Consider the following 21,911-nt stretch of genomic DNA (forward strand, 5'->3'; position numbering starts at 1 on the left):
GGCTTTTGAGTGAGGGGGAGGACCATGTCCAGGTCCCCCTGCTCTGCTCCACTCTGCTCCCTCACATCACCCATGGGCTTTGTTTTGATCCCACTGCCATCCATTATGCTCAGTCACCTCTTAAGCCCTCTGTGTCCTCAAGATCTTTCCTCTCCTCTCCTCATTCACACAGCACATTCCCCTCTTCCCACTACCATGACCGTGGAACGATGTCTTTGGGTGGGGGTGCTGTCGAGTAAAGGGGGGGGTCCTCTGCTCATACAGGAGTAATAAAGTTATTTGTATATACAGTACCAGTCAAATGTTAGGGCACACCTACTCATTCCAGTTCTACATTGTAGAACAGTAGTGAAGACATCAAAACTATGAAATAACACAAATGGAATCATGTAGTAACCAAAAAAGTGTTAAACAAATCAAGATATATATAATATTTGAGATTCTTCAAAGTAGCCACCCTTATCTTTGATGACAGCTTTGCACATTCTTGGCATTCTCTCAACACACAATACCAATATGATACATAAATGACAACAAACCAATGGTCATGACCATCAAAGGGGCCATTGGTTGTTAATGACTTGATGAACTGTGCTAATTTGGAAGGACAGTCAGAGAGACATTATTGTAGTGTACAGTCTTTTGGCTGAAACCGTGGACCAGTGGCAGGGAGTGTCACACATAGTAAGAGGATGTGGGTCATTATACGACATGTATCAGTAGTGAGAACTGATAGCTGGATGAGGAGTCAAGGATTAGTCCACTAAGCTTGTTGTGACCACAGATTGTGGGGCAGCAGCAATCAAAATGAGCACAGAGCCTTGCCAGTAGGGATTAGAGAGATGTGGTGGGGAGGGTGCTGGTCTAGCTGTGCTGGTACGTTTACTGGCAAACACCAGAGAAGTCCCGTTGCTATGTTACAGTAGATCACTAACCAAACAGAATTCCCATCGATTTTTTTTTATAACATACGGCGAATGTCATTACTGTGCCTATTTTTGGTTGTCCATTATCAGAGGAATATACATTATCTTACATTATATTTGGATACATTGTCATTTTGTATCCAGCAATGGGCTGTGAGCACTTTGTATTGTTTACGAGGTCCCACTAATACTGACAGCCCTCGCTCTCTCTCTCTCTCTCTCTCTCTCTCTCTCTCACCGTGTCTGTTACCCAGAAAGCTTTGTTGTCCCTCAACCAACATGTTTCTGCTTAACTGGTTTAACAAAGACATTTAGTACATGCACAAGATACTGTTTGCTGTGGCGACATGGAGCTTTCCCTGTCTCTTTTTTAACCTACTACAGAAATGAGCTTAGTCAGTGGTCAATGTAAAACTAGCTATATCATGATTGAGGACTTATTCTGACACTGCCTGTGTTACATTAGGAGAGGTGAAAATGGGACTCAGAAGTACCACAAAGGTGAACAATCAATACATGATTGTGAGAGGACAATGACCATTAATGTTAGAATCATATCCTTGTAACCTAATCTCCACACCTATCATAAAGGGGATGATTAACGACTTCAACCTGTAAACCAGAGAACGGTTCCAGACTGATGCTTATCAGCCAGTTGTTTATTCATGTTGAAATACCGCCAACAATTCACCAAAGATCTTGGAACAGAAAAGTTGTTTTAAAATGCTTCCTCTTAAAGGCCTACTCTTAGTCTAAATATGATATAAAGCCATAAAACTCTTAATCTTCTAACCATATTGAGGATGTTAGCAGCGTTTGCCCATAAGTTAAAAATCATTTTTATCTGTTCAGGTGTACTAATATCAGAGCGAGCATCTTTATTTCAAGAATGTTTTGCTCTTAAATCAAGGAAACGCAACCATCTTCATGACATGAATTTATTTTTTTTATTACATTTTGCATTTATTAAAGAGAAATTTTCTCGACAACATACATTAAGCTGTGAATCAGATGTTAAGGAAGGAAGCAGTGTGACATCACAATATCTTACAGTTCAAAAGGAGTTGAGAGAGTGTCTCTGATGCATCTGTCAGTGTGTATATATATATATATAGAGCAAGGGTGGAAGACAAAGGCACACACCACAGAGACTCACTGTCCACAGTAACCATGGATACCGCGGCCAGAGATGCAGTCTGCACTATCGGGGTTCAAATGACCTCCCCTTTACTAAGCCTAGTCTCATGATGATGCACTCATTGCAATCGAACCCTACGTGCATCTGTGTACATGTTAGTTCAAATTAACACATACTATATATGCCTCAGACGTGGGAATGTTCTACACGTTCTTCTTGCATTGGCTGTGGATGATAAATAGTTGGCTTTTCTCCATTGTAAATCAAAATCTGCTCGAGATCAAGAAACTCCCCTATCTACATAATATACCAAGAGAGTGCTCTGTTCATTTGGGGAGACGTGGTCAATAAAAATGAATATCAAGCAAAAAAATTTAAAAAAATAAGTGTCAAACATCAGATTGTTCAGTTAAACTCTCATTCACCTTGATAAAGGGAGTTAGTACAAATTAAATGACTTGAATCCTCCTGGAACATGTGTTTTTAAAAAAGGTTAAATACATCTCCTCATAGTTATGAAACTCTTCTCTATCACAGGAACCAGCCTGCTTTTCACTGTCTAGAGTGTACACTAGGAACCAGGTGTCATATCAGCACAGTATGTTGCTGTGTTTCTCGTTCGTTAGTGTTAGATTATTGCTGTGCACCAGCAAGACCCAAAGTGGCCCTCTCAAGAACAAACATGATTCACTCCAATCAAACAGCAAAATAAAAGACAATACCAGGACTTATTTTATGAAGAAGAAAAAAAACCATCACACACACACAACATCGTTGACACTGGCAGCACAACAAACGGGTTGCTTTAAGCGCATCATTGGCACAATCAGAAATGAACCACAAATAAGAATGTGGGGGTCTCCACCCCCGGTATATTTCTAGGGACCAGAATTACAACAAGGACACCTACATTCTATATTTGCCTTTATCAAACCAGGGAAAAGATGACATCAGAAAAATACCACAAAGAAACATAGTTAACAGCTAAAGAAATTGTCACTACTCAGGGTGTAAGGCACAAATGTACATGTGGAAGAGAAGCAGGCTATCAACAGATGTAATCCAGTCAGAGGCCTGCATGACGCGCCTAGAGAAAATGGGACGTTTCAGAACCTGCCAAAATGGCCGCTCTCCACACCTGGCAGAGGGCCCAACATCCACACACTTCTCTTTTTCATGTGTGGACTTCCATGTTTTTTTTTCCCCCATTTGCACTTTACATGCAAGAATGAGGCTTGTTGGCACGCAGTGAGCCAGCAGCCAACCCGGGAGAGAGAGAAGTTACTGACTGCAAAGCCACAGTGCCGAACGTACGTAGATAGATGCCCATGTAGGAGTGATTTAGGGAGTGAGTTCCAGGAGTTGTGTGTTTTGTCTTTTTCTGACTGCTTTAACATGGGAGGTTCTGCTCCAACATGTAGGTTCCATCTAGCACAGTTAAATAAATATCTCCTCCTCAGACAGAGGTCACATACAACTCAAGCTTCAAAAACCAAAGGACCTAGTGGACCTTTTGTGTCAAGAAAGTGGTACTGGCTCCAGTTGAATGACTTAAAATAATTTCACACTTGATTAATTCATATTAAAAGATTTTCTCTCTGAGCCTAAAAAGTCAGTATTTTCAAAAGCACTTATTAAAAATAAATACAACAAGCTATTAGTATTAACAGTCATGTGTTATTCAGTAACCAGTGCAGGAGATTCTCAGACCAAGGCTTTTTTAACCAGAACTTGATTGCTGTGGCCAGTAGCTGTAACACTGAGAGGCGTTTCACAGTTTTCCACGTAAACTCAAGCTGTCGCTCCAGTCGGAGCTCACTGTGCCCAAGTGCTTGCTGGGAGAACCCTCCAGTCCTCACTATACAATTGATCCACTTTTCTCCCGCTGTCTGCTTTTGGCAGTCGGTTAAGAAAACAAAACATCAGTCAAGTCATGGTGTTCAAATGTCCAACACAACCACATCTTGAATGCTACAACGGTGACATGTTGCTCGTCAATGAAATGTTCATGAAAGTAATTTTCTTCTCAGTAGCAAGTGTTCTGTGTTTCTGAGGAACTGGGAGTCAACAGCCTGAGCTCAACAACAACAACAACAACCATTTGTAGAATATTTACATATATATATAAAAGAAAGATCTTTTAAAAGTGTGTTGCATTTGCTGTACATGGACCAAAGACTAAAGGAGATGCAATCGTGTTCCCTGTTTTGTTTTCTGAGCGTGATGATTATGTGCAGGAGTCATTGGACTTGACGTTCGTCGAGAGGGACACTAAAGAGGGTTTAGGCGGGACGTCGGGCTTGAGGTGTTTGACCCCGGTCCGGGGCAACGAACCGTAAGAGCTTATGCTGGGTTGTCGGGAGAGGGACATCCCCTGGGAAGTCATGTGCATGGAGTCCACCCTCTGTGGGGCGGGGGGCGGCATCTCCACACGGTTAAAACTGGGGTTTCTGGACATGTGGGAGGAGTTGGACGAGTTGGTGTTGTGCTTTTTGAGGGCAGATCCTTTCTGGGCGCTCATCGGGTAGCCTCGCTTGAACTCGTGGCCATAGACAGAGGAGTGGACCTCCAGCCGCTTTCCCATCTGCGGCACGGCGGGGGGGATGGTGAGGGAGGCCTCCCTCTGGGGCACGCGAGGCGGCAGCCCGTCGCTCTCCACCAGGTTAAGGCCGTGGCAGGGGCTCTTCAGGGCCTTGTACTCCAGCGTGGCCCCCTGGTCATCCAGGCTCATCTGACTGAGGTCACTGCGGTGGGGCTGCTCCACGTACTCATGCTGGTAGGCCTTTTGGTGCTGGTGCTGAGGCAGCACCACCACACTGGGGATGTGGCCCGGGGAGGCCCTCAGAGCCAGGTCAGGGGAGATGACTGGGGAGCCCATGGGCGGCAGGTCCTTGGTGCAGGCGTTGATCAGGTTCTGGTTCCTCTCCCACTCGCGGCTTCCCCAGCTGGGCTTGCGCCTAGGCTGCATGGGGGTTGACTCTGGAGTGGGCATGCCGGCAAGGTCCAGGTGGTGCTGGTCGGCTTTGATCAGCATCTTGCCATTGGTGAGGCGGCCGTTGTGCATAAGCGGGGTGAGGATGGCCTCTGGGTGACCGTCCTTGACCCCGGTCTCAAACAGACCCGTCAGCTTGGTCACGCTGTTCATGGATCCCCTCCTATCGTGAACGTGGTCCTTGTCTTTACGCCTGGTCAGCTCAACATCTCGCCGCCGGTAGTCACACACACAGTACACGAGGATACCAGATAAGATGGCGCCCATGGCGAAGGCCAAGATGACAGCGATGGCCAGCAGTGTGACAGGGACCAGTTGGTCACGCCCCTTCTGGTAACTCTCACGAATAACCCCTGCAAAGACAAGGATTCATTTATTTCAAATATATGAGTGATCAATGACTTAGCTGAAAATCTAACGGTTAAATTAACTGACGAATGAAGCACAAATAATAAGGAAACATTTGTCATATCCAATTTGTACTATTTGCAGCAATACTGTAGCCTACTGTCAGGAAATGTTATCAGTTTAAATCCAGCCTTACACTTGGCAAAAATGAGCTCATGGTTCCTACAATGAATTCAAAGATTAAACCTTGGCAGTTGAAATGAAAAAGATATATTAGATAAATGAACGCTCAAAAGGAAAGCTTTTTTTCCTCGATGCAAATGGGACTCGTTTCATATGGCTACGATACAATCTCATATCAGAGAATAACCGTAAAAATCTCTGATTGGACCTCCAAATCAAAGGAGTCGTGTCATACATTTCTTATAGGCCACTCTCCAGGGCTGGAAAGAAGAAGAAAAAAGACAGGTGGTTGGTTCCCGGGCAACTAAAAGACAGGCGGTTGGTTTCCGGGCAACTAAAAGACAGGCGGTTGGTTCCCGGGCAACTAAAAGACAGGCGGTTGGTTCCCGGGCAACTAAAAGACAGGCGGTTGGTTCCCGGGCAACTAAAAGACAGGCGGTTGGTTTCCGGGCAACTAAAAGACAGGCGGTTGGTTTCCGGGCAACTAAAAGACAGGCGGTTGGTTTCCGGGCAACTAAAGTGATGATTCAATAAAAGTGAAGCAACAAATTATGACGAGCATCTTGGCAAAGGAAGGGAGAGAGAGAAGATATTGGATGGAATGAAACAACAGTAGGTTGTTTTTAATTAAATGGGCACAGCTCCGGCATTAGGAGTCCTCATCACTATAAACACAGACAGAAGTGATAACCTCCAGCTCCTTGATGAATGTGTTATCTAATGCCCATCCAGAGTTACTAGAGTTACATAGAAAAATACAGTCCTCACCAAGTACAGATGTATTATGCATGTATCACACAAGACCTATGCAGAGGTGGTGATGAGCTACTTTAAAGGGGAGGATTAGGCAGTTGGTTTCCATCAGACCTATGCAGAGGTGGTGATGAGCTACTTTAAAGGGGAGGATTAGGAGGATGCAGTTGGTTTCCATCAGACCTATGCAGAGGTGGTGATGAGCTACTTTAAAGGGGAGGATTAGGCAGTTGGTTTCCATCAGACCTATGCAGAGGTGGTGATGAGCTACTTTAAAGGGGAGGATTAGGCAGTTGGTTTCCATCAGACCTATGCAGAGGTGGTGATGAGCTACTTTAAAGGGGAGGATTAGGCAGTTGGTTTCCATCAGACCTATGCAGAGGTGGTGATGAGCTACTTTAAAGGGGAGGATTAGGCAGTTGGTTTCCATCAGACCTATGCAGAGGTGGTGATGAGCTACTTTAAAGGGGAGGATTAGGCAGTTGGTTTCCATAAGACCTATGCAGAGGTGGTGATGAGCTACTTTAAAGGGGAGGATTAGGCAGTTGGTTTCCATCAGACCTATGCAGAGGTGGTGATGAGCTACTTTAAAGGGGAGGATTAGGCAGTTGGTTTCCATAAGACCTATGCAGAGGTGGTGATGAGCTACTTTAAAGGGGAGGATTAGGCAGTTGGTTTCCATCAGACCTATGCAGAGGTGGTGATGAGCTACTTTAAAGGGGAGGATTAGGCAGTTGGTTTCCATAAGACCTATGCAGAGGTGGTGATGAGCTATTTTAAAGGGCAGGATTAGTCAGTTGGTTTCCATCGGGTGTGCCGTACTACAGTATACTATACATACTGTACACACTATGTCATACGTCATTAGGAGTACTATAAAGATCTGAATAATGTAATACCTGTATCCCAAATGCCACCCTATTCCCTATTTAGTGTGCTACATTTATCTATGGCCCTTGGGGCACTCTGTAGGTAATAGGGTGCCATTCAGGATTACAGTCCCAGTTTATGTTTCCAGCTTGGCCACGTCACTGTGGTGCTGGATGGAGAATCACGGTTCCCATAACACAGATAGACGCTGATCTTTCGTGGAATGAAAAGGCGAGCCTGTTGAGTGTCTGTAAAACGAACATCTATAATCCTGCTTCGTTCGTCCTAAAAGAGTGTAAAAGAAACAGCATTTTTCCTCATTCCGCCCAAATGAAGTGCTTATCAGTGGAGTTGTCTTACTGAATGATTTCTGTGAGGAGTAACAAGTTTTATCTAGTGTGTGGTATTAATTGATGACGTGTGCTATGCGGAGGCCTCTGATGACTAAATGACCTGCCTCCATGTGAAACATCTGTTTCTCATCTGAAGTTGGTAACATCAGAGAGTCTTTCATTTCTTCCACTTTCTTCTTGTTTCACACGCCTCAGCTGCCATTTGTAAGCTTTCAGCTTTCCCTTCTATGCCAGCACGGCACACTGTAATTTACTCCTGTGTTTTCTGTCAGTTATTGTCTTGTGACTGAAATTACATCCAGCTATAGGTTTTATTTAAAAAGTGTTGGACTGAAACGTTTGACTTTACACAGAAATAAAAAAGGATTGAATGTATAACCAAACAGCACTTGAGGTTAGCAGCTCTAAAATATTTTGTCGAAAGAAATGTGTGCCGTACGAGAGTTGTTTTCTGGCAGTACTGGTCCCTTCCATTTCAAACCTTCTAGAACGTAAATACATCCGTCTCTGTCTCGCTCGTTTTATTATGGGAGATCATTGGACAACTTTGGTACACAATCTTTGTGACATTGAATTTAAACACATTAATCATCCACAATGGTGCAGTTCAAATACTGGCGGGTGGATTTGAGTTGAGAACAACAAGTCAGAGGGGTTGAGCCTGTCAGAGCTAAGCGTCCACTGTGGGGAAAAGAGAGCTATGGAGCTGGCCGACTGTCTTCTCCCAGGGTAAGAGGAAGGTTAATTCCTCTCTGAACCAACAGTGACTGGGTCTCCTTCAAACATAGCTCCCCTGCCTCAAGCAACTGGGGTGGGGGGGGGGCCTCCCCAGACCTTTCATGTATGAAGTCAATTGTTTCTCAAATGAACTTCAAAGAGGGTGCAACAAAAGGACAACAGGCCTCAGACAAACCCAAAGACAGCAGGCTTTTAAATCAAGGTGGCTTCCCTCATTTGAAGGGCTCTTTCATCAAGTAAACAGATGTTCAACTTTTTAATACTTGGATGTTCTTGGTTGACATTGAGAATCCCAGAGTATCTAGGACAGCGTGTTGAGGCTTAACATTTAAAGAAAGCAATTTTAATTATTTGTTGCCTCGTAACGATGTTATCTTGTTTGAGGTAATAAACAGTGATTTATATCTTCCAGTTTTGACTCTTCTCAGACTGCAGAGTGAAAGGCCACCAGAATACATTTAATAGCCAACAATCTAATTTGAATTTCATACCTCCAAAAGCCTTGTCACACCGATATTTAATCCAGATTTCAGATATTCTTCCTTCGTGTCAAAACAACCCAGCACTTCCTTGTAAATGAGAAACACTGTCATCAAGAGTGACAGAGATGTGTGAACATTCTCACAGACAGTCTTTAATCCGTGAAGTTAGTGGATCCTAGTTGTTGCTTATACTGCCTGCTTGGTCTGGGAAGACTTTAAAGCTCCGTTTGCATCACAGTGAGTTTTTCTAGGGCTATAACTTCTGACTGGGACTATAACCTCTGAGTGGAGCTATAACCTCTGAGTGGAGCTATAACCTCTGACTAGGGCTATAACCTCTGAGTGGAGCTATAACCTCTGAGGGGAGCTATAACCTCTGACTAGGGCTATAACCTCTGAGTGGAGCTATAACCTCTGACTGGAGCTATAACCTCTGACTAGGGCTATAACCTCTGAGTGGAGCTATAACCTCTGACTAGGGCTATAACCTCTGAGTGGAGCTATAACCTCTGACTGGAGCTATAACCTCTGACTTGGGCTATAACCTCTGAATGAGGCTATAACCTCTGACTGGGGCAATAACCTCTGACTACTGCTATAACCTCTGACTAGGGCTATAACCTCTGAGTGGGGCTATAACCTCTGACTAGGGCTATAACCTCTGACTAGGGCTATAACCTCTGACCAGGGCTATAACCTCTGACCAGGGATATAACCTCTGACTAGGGCTATAACCTCTGACTAGGGCTATAACCTCTGACTAGGGCTATAACCTCTGACTGGGGCTATAACCTCTGACTAGGGCTATAACCTCTGACTGGGGCTATAACCTCTGACTGGGGCTATAACCTCTGACTGGGGCTTTAAACTCTGAGTGGGGTGATAACCTCTGACTGGGGCTATAACCTCTGACTAGGGCTATAACCTCTGACTAGGGCTATAACCTCTGACTGGGGCTATAACCTCTGACTGGGGCTATAACCTCTGACTGGGGCTATAACCTCTGAGTGGGGTGATAACCTCTGAGTGGGGCTTTAACCTCTGACTAGGGCTATAACCTCTGACTGGGGCTTTAACCTCTGAGTGGGGTGATAACCTCTGAGTGGGGCTATAGCATACACAGGCATTGTCTGAAAAGGATAAAATCTCAATCACATTGAAATGCGTTCAGTGATGTGTCCCTACCACATGCTGAAAGACTAAGGGCTCTATTCAGTCTGTATTGTCGAAAGTGTTACAGATTTTGCGATATAAATGTTTTGGTAATTTCACAGTTAATGCCGCCTCTGCCAACGTGGGAACATTGCCTTAAATTTCAATTGGGCTTTTTGCGCCGAATTTCCACGATACAGTTTGAATAAAGCCCTAAATGGTGCTAACACAAAACACAATATGGACCCAGCTGACTGGAAGGGAGGATGAATGGAAATGCCTTGAGGTTACATCTACCGTGCCTTGGAGAGAACCCCATTTTTGTGTTCAAAGATTGTGGTCGTCTTTTCAACTTGGAGGACGAGGTAGACCATCACTCAGAGGAAGCTATGTGCCTCAGAGAAAAGCAATCTCTGTGTTCAAAGATCATGGTTGTGGTCATGGTCGTCTTTTCAAGGCAGACCATCATTAAATGTAGCTATAGCTACAGTGGGTATCAGAAGTATTTACCCACCTTGGATTTGATCACATTTTGTTGCATTACAAAATAGATTTAACTGTGATTGTTTGTCATTGATCTAGACAAAATACTACATAATGTAAACGTGAAAATGTTTTGACAAATGTAATAACTATAATATAGTTGTTGCACAATATCACACCCTTTGTTTAGGCAAGCCTAAATTAGTTCAGGACTAACATTTGGCTTAACAAATCACATAATAAGTTACATGGACTCATGCTGTGTGAAATAATAGGGGTTGACATGATTTCTTATTGACTACCCCTTCCTCTGTCCCCCATGCAGTCAATACTTACATTCAATACTTGACTGAGGGACATATGTAAGGTCCCTCAGTCAAGTATTGAATTTCAAGCACAGATTCAACTACAAAGACCAGGGAGCTTTTCAAAAGCCTCAGAAAGAAGGGCAGTGATTTGTAGATGGGTAACAATAACAAATCAGACATTGAATATGTCTTCAAGCATGGTCAAGTTAATAATGATGCTGTGGATGATGTATTAAACCACCCAGACACATCAACGATGCAGTCGTCCTTCTGAACTGAGATGCAAGACAGGAAGGAAACTGCTTAGGGATGGGCCAGGATCCCTGAGGAACGTTTGGACACCTTGTAGTCCATGCCTTGACAAATGGAGGCTGTTCTGAGGACATGAAGGGGTGCAACTCAATGATAGGAAGGTGTTCTTAATGTTTTGCCCACTCAGTTTGTTGTACTCTGTTTGAGTCATGGGTACATAAGAACCTTTTAGGACTCTATCTGTATTTTTTATCGCTTAAAGTCCCACCTATTTAAGATGGAGAACACTGTGCTCAAGCTAAGCGTGTGGAGATCTACTCAGATCAAACTGTGGAAATTAAAATCACTTGTTTTAATTGCTACCCATTTTACGGTGAATGGATTAAATAGAGCACCTTGGGTTTAAAATGTAAGAACACATCTGAAAGACACAAAGAGGAAAGACCCATGTGGATCCTGTGAAATGCAGACGTGCTGCACTGTATGTGTTCTCTGAGGCAGAGGTAAAATAACCTAGCAGGGCAACACAATGCAAGCTAATGGGGAGGAAGGAAGCCTGTTGCTTGAAGCTCGATATAAATGGCGGAAGTACACAATAGTAAAAATAACAGGTCTGATTATTTTTCTGACCTCTGCAAACATTATTACTAAACAGTCTAAATAGATTAAACATACTTCGAATCAATAGGAGATGACATATCATCGTCTCTCTCGGTTCACCTTAACATTACAGGGTATGTCATCAGAGGCTTCCTGAGTAATCAGATCGTTGTCCTCATTTCTGTTATTCCCTTTATTCAGACTCCCCTACAGACTTTCCAGCCTGATAGTGGTGTGTTCAAACTTAAATGGCATATTGGCACAGTAATTGTCTCCACTCTGAGGTTGTGCTTATATCATGCCACACAGGTGCCAGGGAACTGAAGCTGAAAATAACCCTCTAGGTGCAACTGGCAAACTGTCTGGTGTAAAATACCAGCACTGAAGGTAGTGTTTGCTATGACAACCAGAAGGTATAGTGTTTGCTATGACAACCAGAAGGTAGAGTGTTTGCTATGACAACCAGAAGGTAGAGTGTTTGCTTTGACAACCAGAAGGTAGTGTTTGCTTTGACAACCAGAAGGTAGAGTGTTTGCTATGACAACCAGAAGGTAGAGTGTTTGCTATGACAACCAGAAGGTAGAGTGTTTGCTATGACAACCAGAAGGTAGAGTGTTTGCTATGACAACCAGAAGGTAGAGTGTTTGCTATGACAACCAGAAGGTAGAGTGTTTGCTTTGACAACCAGAAGGTAGAGTGTTTGCTTTGACAACCAGAAGGTTTTTATTTTTTATTTTTTTTAACCTTTATTTAACTAGGCAAGTCAGCTAAGAACAAATTCCTATTTTCAATGATGGCCTAGGAACAGTGGGTTAACTGCCTTTTTCAGAGGCAGAACGACAACCTTGAGCTTACTAGTCCAACACTCTAACCACTAGGCTACCTGCTGCCCCAAACAACCAGAAGGTAGTGTTTGCTATGACAACCAGAAGGTAGTGTTTGCTTTGACAACCAGAAGGTAGAGTGTTTGCTATGACAACCAGAAGGTAGAGTGTATGCTATGACAACCAGAAGGTAGTGTTTGCTTTGACAACCAGAAGGTAGAGTGTTTGCTATGACAACCAGAAGGTAGAGTGTATGCTATGACAACCAGAAGGTAGAGTGTATGCTATGACAACCAGAAGGTAGAGTGTTTGCTATGACAACCAGCAGGTTGAGTGTATGCTATGACAACCAGAAGGTAGAGTGTTTGCTATGACAACCAGAAGGTAGAGTGTTTGCTATGACAACCAGAAGGTAGAGTGTTTGCTATGACAACCAGAAGGTAGAGTGTTTGCTATGACAACCAGAAGGTAGAGTGTTTGCTATGACAACCAGAAGGTAGAGTGTTTGCTATGACAACCAGAAGGTAGAGTGTTTGCTATGACAACCAGAAGGTAGAGTGTTTGCTATGACAACCAGAAGGTAGAGTGTTTGCTATGACAACCAGAAGGTAGAGTGTTTGCTATGACAACCAGGGTGCAAATCACCACCATGTGAATAATATTGTTAATTGAATAAAAAAGGCCTATGTCTAAAACAATGATGAAATGAAATATACATATAGAATACACATGTAAACATGGAATATTGAAAAAGCAAAACTGTCCGGGGAAAACAGACACGTTTGTTGATTTACGTCCATTTCATTAATAGTGAATCATTAGAAGAAACACACTGAGAATCGTTTCCAGCATAACAAAATGAACAAAATATGTTCCCATGTCCTATACACATCTACCCTTCATGGTACACAACCAGATGATTTATTTTCATAAACACAGATGCCATTCAAACCTGAGCCAGGGAGTAAAGTGAGAGTTAGTTGTGGACATACCGTTCAGGCATTAGAAAAGTGACTCTACGTGGAACAGACGACATAGGCCACAGAGCAACGGGAGAGAAAACCTCCCTTTACTTCCTTCCTTCCCTCCCTCCATCTGGATAGCTTTTGTAATGAACCCATAAATTGAAGAGACACACAGAGATGGCCACAGGTCGGGGGGGGGGGGGGGGGGGGGGGGGGGTGGAGGAGAGAGAAGGGGAGCACCGGATTCATTCCCTCAGACAGAGCAGGGGACAGATAGATAGGTATAACTCCAGTTGGTAGAGGGTAAGATGCTCCATAAATACGGTTAGTAATTCATTTGCACTACAATAAGGTACAGCCTTGGAACATTCCATCTGGACAGATGAAAGGTCCTGTGGAAGGGAGACTGTTCACAATGGTAACAGACGGTGGTGTGCAGGGAGGGAGGGAGTGTCATGGGGGAGAGGTGGGATATCACACAGATAGATGAGCCCAGACACAACGGTGCTCAAATGTACTGTGAAAGCCAGAACTGGTCACCAAGCAACAGTGGTGCTCTCATCTGGTAGATGGGGAGTTACTAGATATCCACTGTTTTACCATTCTAATTATTCCAATGTGTTGCCCTAATACATATTGATACTGTCATATTCATTAACAGATAAGGATCCCAAAATGAGTGAGTTGCAAAGAAGAAGTTGGAATGTCATGTAATTTTAATTGCTAGCAGGGATGAATCTGGGGGCTAAGAATTTGGGAAGTTATAAGTCTTCGATATTTAAAGCTTAATTTATTTCAAAACATCTTCTGGTGATGATGAATTCAGATTTCCCTGTACTCTATGTATAGTATTCATATTGATTTGGCTAAGAGGGAGGTTTGATGTCTGTGGTTATGCTAAGAGATAGAGGCTGTCAGGACCTACAGCCTTGATGTATTAGATTGGCTCTCCTGTTGTGTTTTCACAGTACATTTGGCACCTGGAGCTAGGAATGAGAAGAGAAGTGCACCTGCACAGGTGAAAGAGGGATAAAGTAGAGGTCTTCAGGGTTTCAACAGACACAAAATTCAGAGATCCGACCCGGGACACGAGCGGATCGTGGTCCTAAATTCGGACTTTAGTCTCGGATCTGGGACGGGTCTGATATAATTGCCACGGGTCTCGGGTATGTTCAATTAAAAATGTATCTACCGACTGAACCCGATTGGACCTGTCCTCTGTTAATTTAGTGTTTGTGTAATGAGATCTGTTTGAGCTTGTTATCTGGGTCAGCCAATTGCAACTCAATAAAACCTATAGCTAATATCCGGCTGAAACTGGAGCCTTGGCCTAGGCTACTGTTGATTGTGAAGTTGGAGTCCTTTTTCATGAAAGTAAAATGAAAGTTAGAGGAGAAAGACTATAGTGAATAGGAGCCAACGAGGGGACAAGTTGTAATATTGTAGTGGACAAAGATGAGAAGAACATTGGTGCAGCCAAACGGACTGTGTGCAACTCGCTGTTGAGGTGTGATGCAATTTTCTACCTTGGATTTATTTTTGTATTTATTATCAATTGTTTAGTCATTATTGTTATTATTGTAAATTATTATTATTATTATTGTAAATTATTATTATTATTATTGTAAATTATTATTATTATTATTGTAAATTATTATTATTATTATTGTAAATTATTATTATTATTATTGTAAATTATTTTTATTATTATTGTAGGCCAATTTAATCATCTAAACAAGTTATTTAAATAGCCTATGCAAAAAAGTGTTTTGTTTCATTTTGTTGAGATATTTTTGTTGGCTAAATGAAGTTTTGTCTTTCATGTTGTGCTCCATATTTATATTGAACAAAAATATAAACACAACATGCAACAATTTCAAAGATTTTACTGAGTTACATTTCATATGAGGAAATCAGTCAATTGAAATCAATTCATTAGGCCCTAATCGGTCACAGATACCTTACAAAAATGGCCCTCAGGATCTCATCATGGTATTTTTGTGCATTCAAATTGCCATCGAAAAAATGCACTTGTGTTCGTAGCTTATGTCTGCCCATACCATAACCCCACCGCCACTATGGGCCACTCTGTTCACAGTGGTCTGCGATTGGTATTTGGTATTTTATTAGGATCCCCACTAGCTGTTGCAAAAGCAGCAGATACTCTTCCTGGGGTCCATACAAAACATGAAACATAACATAATACAGAACATTAAAAGACAAGAACAGCTTGTGAGGCCGGTTGGACATACTGCCAAATTCTCTAAAATTACGTTGGAGGAGGCTTATGGTAGAGATGAACATTCAATTCTCTGGCATCAGCTCTGGTGGGCATTCCTGCAGTCAGCATGCCACTTACATGCTCCCTCAAAACTTGAGACATCTGTGGCATTATGTTGTCTGACAAAACTGCACATTTTAGAGTGGCCTTTTATTGTTCCCAGCACAAGGTGCACCTGTGTAATGATCATGCTGTTTAATCATCTTCTTGATATGCCACACCTGTCAGGATTATCTTGGCAAAGGAGAAATGTTAACTAAAAGAGATGTAAACAAATTTGTGCACAACATAAATATGCTTTTTGTGTATATGGAACATTTCTGAGATATTTGATTTCATCTTATGAAACATGGGACGTTTACGTTTATATTTTTGTTCAGTGTATTTTAAGGTTAAAATTAGGCCTGTCGTAAAATAAATAGCATGAGCCTATTGCTGTCATTTGTTGGGTAGGCCCTACGGTAGGCAATCACCTTTGTTCGTAATTAATTTAATGACGCAATATGTTCATGTTCAACCTGTTCATATTTTCCATTCAAACAATTACTTTAATACATTTTTAAAGTTAAGCAACTTTTGTGAAAGTTTGGTGTAGCATGGCTATTATTAGGCTTAGCTACTGCAGGCCTATGAAGGCAGTACACACCAGATGGCTATTATTAGACTTAGCTACTGCAGGCCTATGAAGGCAGTACACACCAGCTGGCTATTATTAGGCTTAGCTACTGCAGGCCTATGAAGGCAGTACACACCAGATGGCTATTATTAGACTTAGCTACTGCAGGCCTATGATGGCAGTACACACCAGCACTCCAACTGACTCCGACAGTTGAGCTTGAGGTGGGAAAGAATGTTTCAGCCCTACCAGAATTACTCCTTTAATCTAACAACATAATCCTTATCTTTATCAAATATATTCTGATAGAAAATGTACGAATGAGCCTCCTTCTGTATGCCTATATCTGTATTGCAGTAGTAGCCTCTAAGAAGAACATGGCTAGCTTGTCTCCTTTAATATATGATTTAATATTCATACAATAGACGATGATGTTTGGAATATGCTATACATCGAAACACAATGAATAGGTTTCCTGTAATTTGTTCTAGTCAGTTTTTAAGGACACGTAACTGTGGATCATTTGGCCAAAATGGCTTGTTTATTGATGGCGCTAGCAGTGCCTAGTTGGAGGTTCCTTTCTCTCCCTCTTTCTCTCGGGTCTGAACGGGTCTCTCGGATCCGAACCAACGCGGGTCTGTATTGGTCTGTTTTCCACAGCCTGACTGTCCTCGGGTCCATTCGGAACGGTTCTCCGTTTAGAAAAAGATATATTTATGCATATCGCGAGTCGGGTGGAAAAGCCACAGATCCATTTTGGACCCCTGAAGACCTCTAGGATAAGGACATAAGGAGATGAGTACTGCAGACAGTTTGCCATGCAGGGACGCTTTCAGCTGCATGGAGGCAAAATGGTGCTTTAATACAATCAAAGCAGGGAAATAAATAGTCAAGCAAGAGTTGAAAAACAAGCCATGCAAATACAGTCACTCACAGAACCAAAACAGGCAATATCAGAGCTCACTTTAAACACAAAAAAAAAGCAACTTGAGCTGAAATTTAACTGATAATACTGAGGCAAGCTGCAAAACTGTTGTTGAAAAGAAAAACACTGGAAGCTTGGTTTGAATGTGAGCCCTTGTTGCTGTGAACTGGGTTGCCATGACGGTTGCCATGATGGACGGGGCCAGTCAGGTCCCAGGTAACAGCAACGAGGGTAGCAACACCACAGTGATGCTGTCTAAGCATGCTGTAGTCTCTGCCACCATTGTGTCTGTCTAGTCTGGCTACAGTTGTCTGGTTCCAGCTCCCAGAGAGGAAAGAGCGAGAGGAGAGCAACAGATAGCTCACTGAGATTCATCTAGACTGCATCCCCATTCTCCACCTTTCTCCCACATTAAACTTCCTATCATAGATTTAACAAAGCTAGAAACTCCTTCCAGTCAATGTTTTCACCAATCCAATGCGTTTAAAATCCACAATGGGAAGTGCTCACTTCTGGAGAAGGGAATGGCAGAGAATTGGGACGCAGCCATAGAGTACCACCCAGGAGACTTCACACACTGCCACGCCCCAGAGAGAGATATGATGACCTCACCCTAACACACACACACACAGAGCTGCACTCCTCATTGGTGTGTGTGTAAGTGTGTGTGTGGGAGTGTGTGCGTACGTGTGTGCGAGCGTGTGTTCTGTGGATGTCTACGGTCACCTCTAATCATCCTTATTGATTATCAATATCTTCTCATGGCAGCCAGTCATCTAATAAGATGACTTCACATTACATTTGATGTAATGGAACTTCTAATGGTTTATCTGTTATTACAGGACAGGGCATTGATCAGTGCAATCACAGCTGTGTTTTCTCTGTTTGTCTTTATGTGTCTGGGCTTAAAGTGACCTTGAGCCAGCTGGGATGTTAACACGGCAAATAGGGCCGTCCATATCATGCTCCTGCACAAGATAAAGCTGGGGCCATCTTCTTGTGAAAATAAATACATTGCAATCTTTATTTTGTTCTTCTTCCTGAAGTGTAATGGTGTGTATATTACATCTCCTCGGGAACATTAAACTCTTTGTTTAATAAATCTCTCTACGGGGTGAGGCAATTTGTTCTCTCCTGACGCTGTTACAGTTCTGGGCTGGTCAGCTGGAAGTAGACACGGTAAACTTCATCCCTGCCACAGGAGAAATGGACTCTTCTATTCCAAGGCTTACCAGTGGCGTCCTGCTGGGTCTGAGAGGGCACCGCCATATAGGGGTCCCTCTTATCTGAGGGCATGGGGGGGTCCGCCTGCTCCACCATGCCGCCCCGACCCAGGGGTCCTCCTGCTTGGGGGTGGGCCGTGGTGGGGAATGGGAGGGTGGGATGGCCTGCCGGACACAACACAGGTTAACTCTCCTCACACACACATATACGCATGCACACAAACACACTCTTTCAGGGTGCAGATGGGCTGTGCGAAGTTACAAGAGAGAGATAGAGAGAGAGAGACAGAGAGAGACAGAGAGAGAGAGGGAGAGAGAGAGAGAGAGAAAGAGAGACAGAGAGACAGAGAGAGAGACAGAGCGAGAGAGAGAGAGAGAGAGAGAGAGAGAGAGAGAGAGAGAGAGAGAGGGAGAGGGAGAGGGAGAGAGAGAGAGAGAGAGAGAGAGAGACAGAGAGAGACAGGGAGAGAGAGAGAGAAACAGAGAGACAGAGAGAGAGAGAGAGAGAGAGAGAGGAAAGAGAGAGGGAGAGGGATTGAGAGACAGAGAGAGAGAGAGAGAGAGAGAGAGAGAGAGAGCGAGAGAGAGAGAGAGAGAGAGACAAGAGAGACAAAGAGAGACAAAGAGAGAGAGAGAGAGAGAGAGAGAGAGAGAGAGAGAGAGAGAGAGAGAGAGAGGGAGAGAGAGAGGGAGAGGGAGAGGGAGAGAGGGAGAGGGAGAGGGAGCGAGAGACAGAGAGACAGAGAGACAGACAGACAGAGAGACAGAGAGACAGAGAGACAGAGAGACAGAGAGAGAGAGAGAGAGAGACAGACAGACAGACAGAGAGAGAGAGAGAGAGAGAGAGAGAGAGAGAGAGAGACAGAGAGACAGACAGAGAGACAGAGAGAGAGACAGAGAGAGAGACAGAGAGAGGGAGAGGGAAAGAGAGAGGGAGAGGGAGAGAGAGACAGAGAGAGGGACAGAGAGACAGAGAGACAGAGACAGAGAGACAGAGACAGAGAGAGAGAGAGAGAGAGAGAGAGCTCCTGTTCCTGTTCTCACTTACATGTCACGCTATCGCTGGCTCAGACTAAAAAGCCTCTCACAAAATCACCTCAGGGAGGCTTACCTTTGATATGAAGAGCAAGAAAAAGTCCCCCCTCCCTAACAAACCTGTCTTCTGTTTTCGTTCTCTGCTCTCCTCTACCCACTACGTTTCAATGTCAATCCATCAGCTATATTTAGCAGAGTGCTTTGAAAAAGCCCAACAACATGACCAAATTAATCATGAGGGGTAATTAAGATATTAGTGTCCTTTAACCTAAATTGCCCTACTGATTACCCTCATCAATGACACTGCACTGCTGGCCACAGTTACAGCGGAACTAAAACAAAACTAGTCCCTACCATACTCTGTTGTTTTTCTATGTTGTATCAATATCCATATTCATTCTCCTTCACTTGGTTCCTGCCTGTATCTTTTTGTGGCTCCTCTATCAAGAATGTCCAAATAAATCCCATTATCAGTGTACATCCTCACGTCTCTCCTGTTTAGAGCAATAACTTGAGTCTCCTTTCAGGCGACCAGCAGCCATACTGTAATCAACAGCTCATATGTTAATCAGGCCAGCTCCCAGTAAACCATTTTAACACGCTTTCCCATGAGGGGGTGATGGTTGCTGAGAGGCTGGTGGTGGGGGTAGGGAGAGGAAGGGAGGCGGTAGGGGGCTGGGATTGTTGCCGTTTGTCTACCATGAACAACAGCCCCCAAGCCTCCGCGTGGCAATCATTAAAATGATTTATTTAACAATGCACCGTGGGCTGAGAGATTAGTGTGACAGGACTATTTTATAATTCATTTTCTTCGGCCAAGGGAAGTGCAATTCAGTCAGATGACACTCATACAGAGGCAAAGCACCAGCTCCTTGGAAAAGAAAATCCTAAACTGCCAACTTGTGCAGATTCCTTTAAAAAAAAGTTTAACAGAGGAGGAGAGGGATTGTCTGGGGGGATAGAAAGGGCATTCGTCTTCAGCACTATATCAACAGTCTGTGTCTGAAACGCTGTGGGTTTGACTGCCTCAAATACACAGCCATACCTACAGGGAGAAACAAACACTCACAACTGCAGGGCTGCATTTAAATACAAACGCTTTGTATTTCACCTGAAATCTGACAGGAAGAAATGGGGGAACACAGTAGGGGAGAAAATGGATTATATCTGGAATGATATCACCCCCCAAAAATTGCTATTCTTGTCATTCCATATGGGAGTGTGAATGCTTGGTCTTGTATAGATGAAGTGTGAGGTGCTATGGAGGACTGTGACATCGTTGCAGGCTAATCAAGACTGTTTATCATTCTTCTTCATAAGCCTGGGCGGAAAATAGTTTAATCAACCAGCACCAAGAATCGAGCATAAACACATTCAATAGATGTATGTGTGGAATTGAATTGTGCTGTCTGTCTGCGTGTGTATGCGTGAGTATGCTTGCTGTAAGCTAGTGGTACCGTGCAGCAGTGCTGTGGGTTTGTATGGGAAATGTTGGAGCTTCTAGAGCAATGAGCTTGTGTTTAGCCTCTGTCAACAACCTCCATCGTTTTCATGCACCTTGATGAGTCTGGTGAACCACAGTGAATCATGGAGGCCTTTTCTATTAACAACAAGATCCATCCAATTAGGGAAACAAAGGTTAGGACAAATCAATGCTATTGCATCGCAGTCTAGAGGTCCTTCACAGCAGAGCAGAACAGGGCAGGAGGAGGGGTGGAGGGGAGGGAAGATCTGGACTCGGAACACTGAGGAGTGGATTAGGAAAGGTTCTAGATGCTAGAGAATTACACTATATATGCCAAACTGGGGGAAAACAAAAGTAGACTGACCATGGCGAGGCCTTTCATGACTGTGAGGACTGGACTGAACGTCTACAGAAAGAAAAGGAACGAAAAAAATAAAGAAAATGAAACATTTCAATTAAAGCTCAGCTCGTTTAGCTTCTCGTGAAATAGTGGGCGGGGTTTCATTATGGTGAGAGCAAAGAATTGATTGAACGGAAGAGCTGAAAATAAATACGTGTGAGGGGAGGTATCATCTCGTTACCTCGGGTTTGGTACTTACCGTTGAGGGCCACGAACGCATCTAAAAAATCAAAGGAAAAATGTGTTAATTCATTTTTTTCAAAGAGCAAAATAAAAAAAATACAATTGGCATGATCTAAACCATCTCTTCAAAAGGCGCATTCACAATGCACCAGGGGCTAAGTGAATGCCAGGGGCTAAGTGAATGCCAGGGGCTAAGTGAATGCACCAGGGGCTAAGTGAATGCCAGGGGCTAAGTGAATGCACCAGGGGCTAAGTGAATGCCAGGGGCTAAGTGAATGCACCAGGGGCTAAGTGAATGCACCAGGGGCTAAGTGAATGCCAGGGGCTAAGTGAATGCACCAGGGGCTAAGTGAATGCCAGGGGCTAAGTGAATGCCAGGGGCTAAGTGAATGCCAGGGGCTAAGTGAATGTTCACC

General features: G+C 43.5%; 1 protein-coding gene across 3 annotated transcripts in view; it reads right to left on the reverse strand.

Moving 5' to 3' along the window:
* Positions 1-1,854: 1,854 nt before the first annotated feature.
* The window catches only part of LOC139410620 (semaphorin-6A-like), a 93,078-nt gene continuing 73,021 nt past the window's right edge, over positions 1,855-21,911 (reverse strand). Inside the window, exons 17-20 of one of the 3 annotated variants that reach the window (XM_071155934.1) lie at positions 21,512-21,532; positions 21,277-21,318; positions 18,422-18,577; positions 1,861-5,409 (exon numbers count right to left, since the gene is read on the reverse strand). In XM_071155934.1, coding sequence (XP_071012035.1) covers positions 4,292-5,409; positions 18,422-18,577; positions 21,277-21,318; positions 21,512-21,532 — 1,337 coding nt within the window. In that variant the 3' untranslated portion in view covers positions 1,861-4,291. Of the gene's footprint in view, positions 5,410-18,421; positions 18,578-21,276; positions 21,319-21,511; positions 21,533-21,911 lie in introns of all 3 variants that reach the window. The other 2 variants (XM_071155935.1, XM_071155936.1) reach the window with 2 other exon arrangements.

The sequence above is a fragment of the Oncorhynchus clarkii genome, chromosome 6 (assembly GCF_045791955.1).
Source record: "Oncorhynchus clarkii lewisi isolate Uvic-CL-2024 chromosome 6, UVic_Ocla_1.0, whole genome shotgun sequence".
Taxonomy (NCBI): Eukaryota; Metazoa; Chordata; class Actinopteri; order Salmoniformes; family Salmonidae; genus Oncorhynchus; species Oncorhynchus clarkii.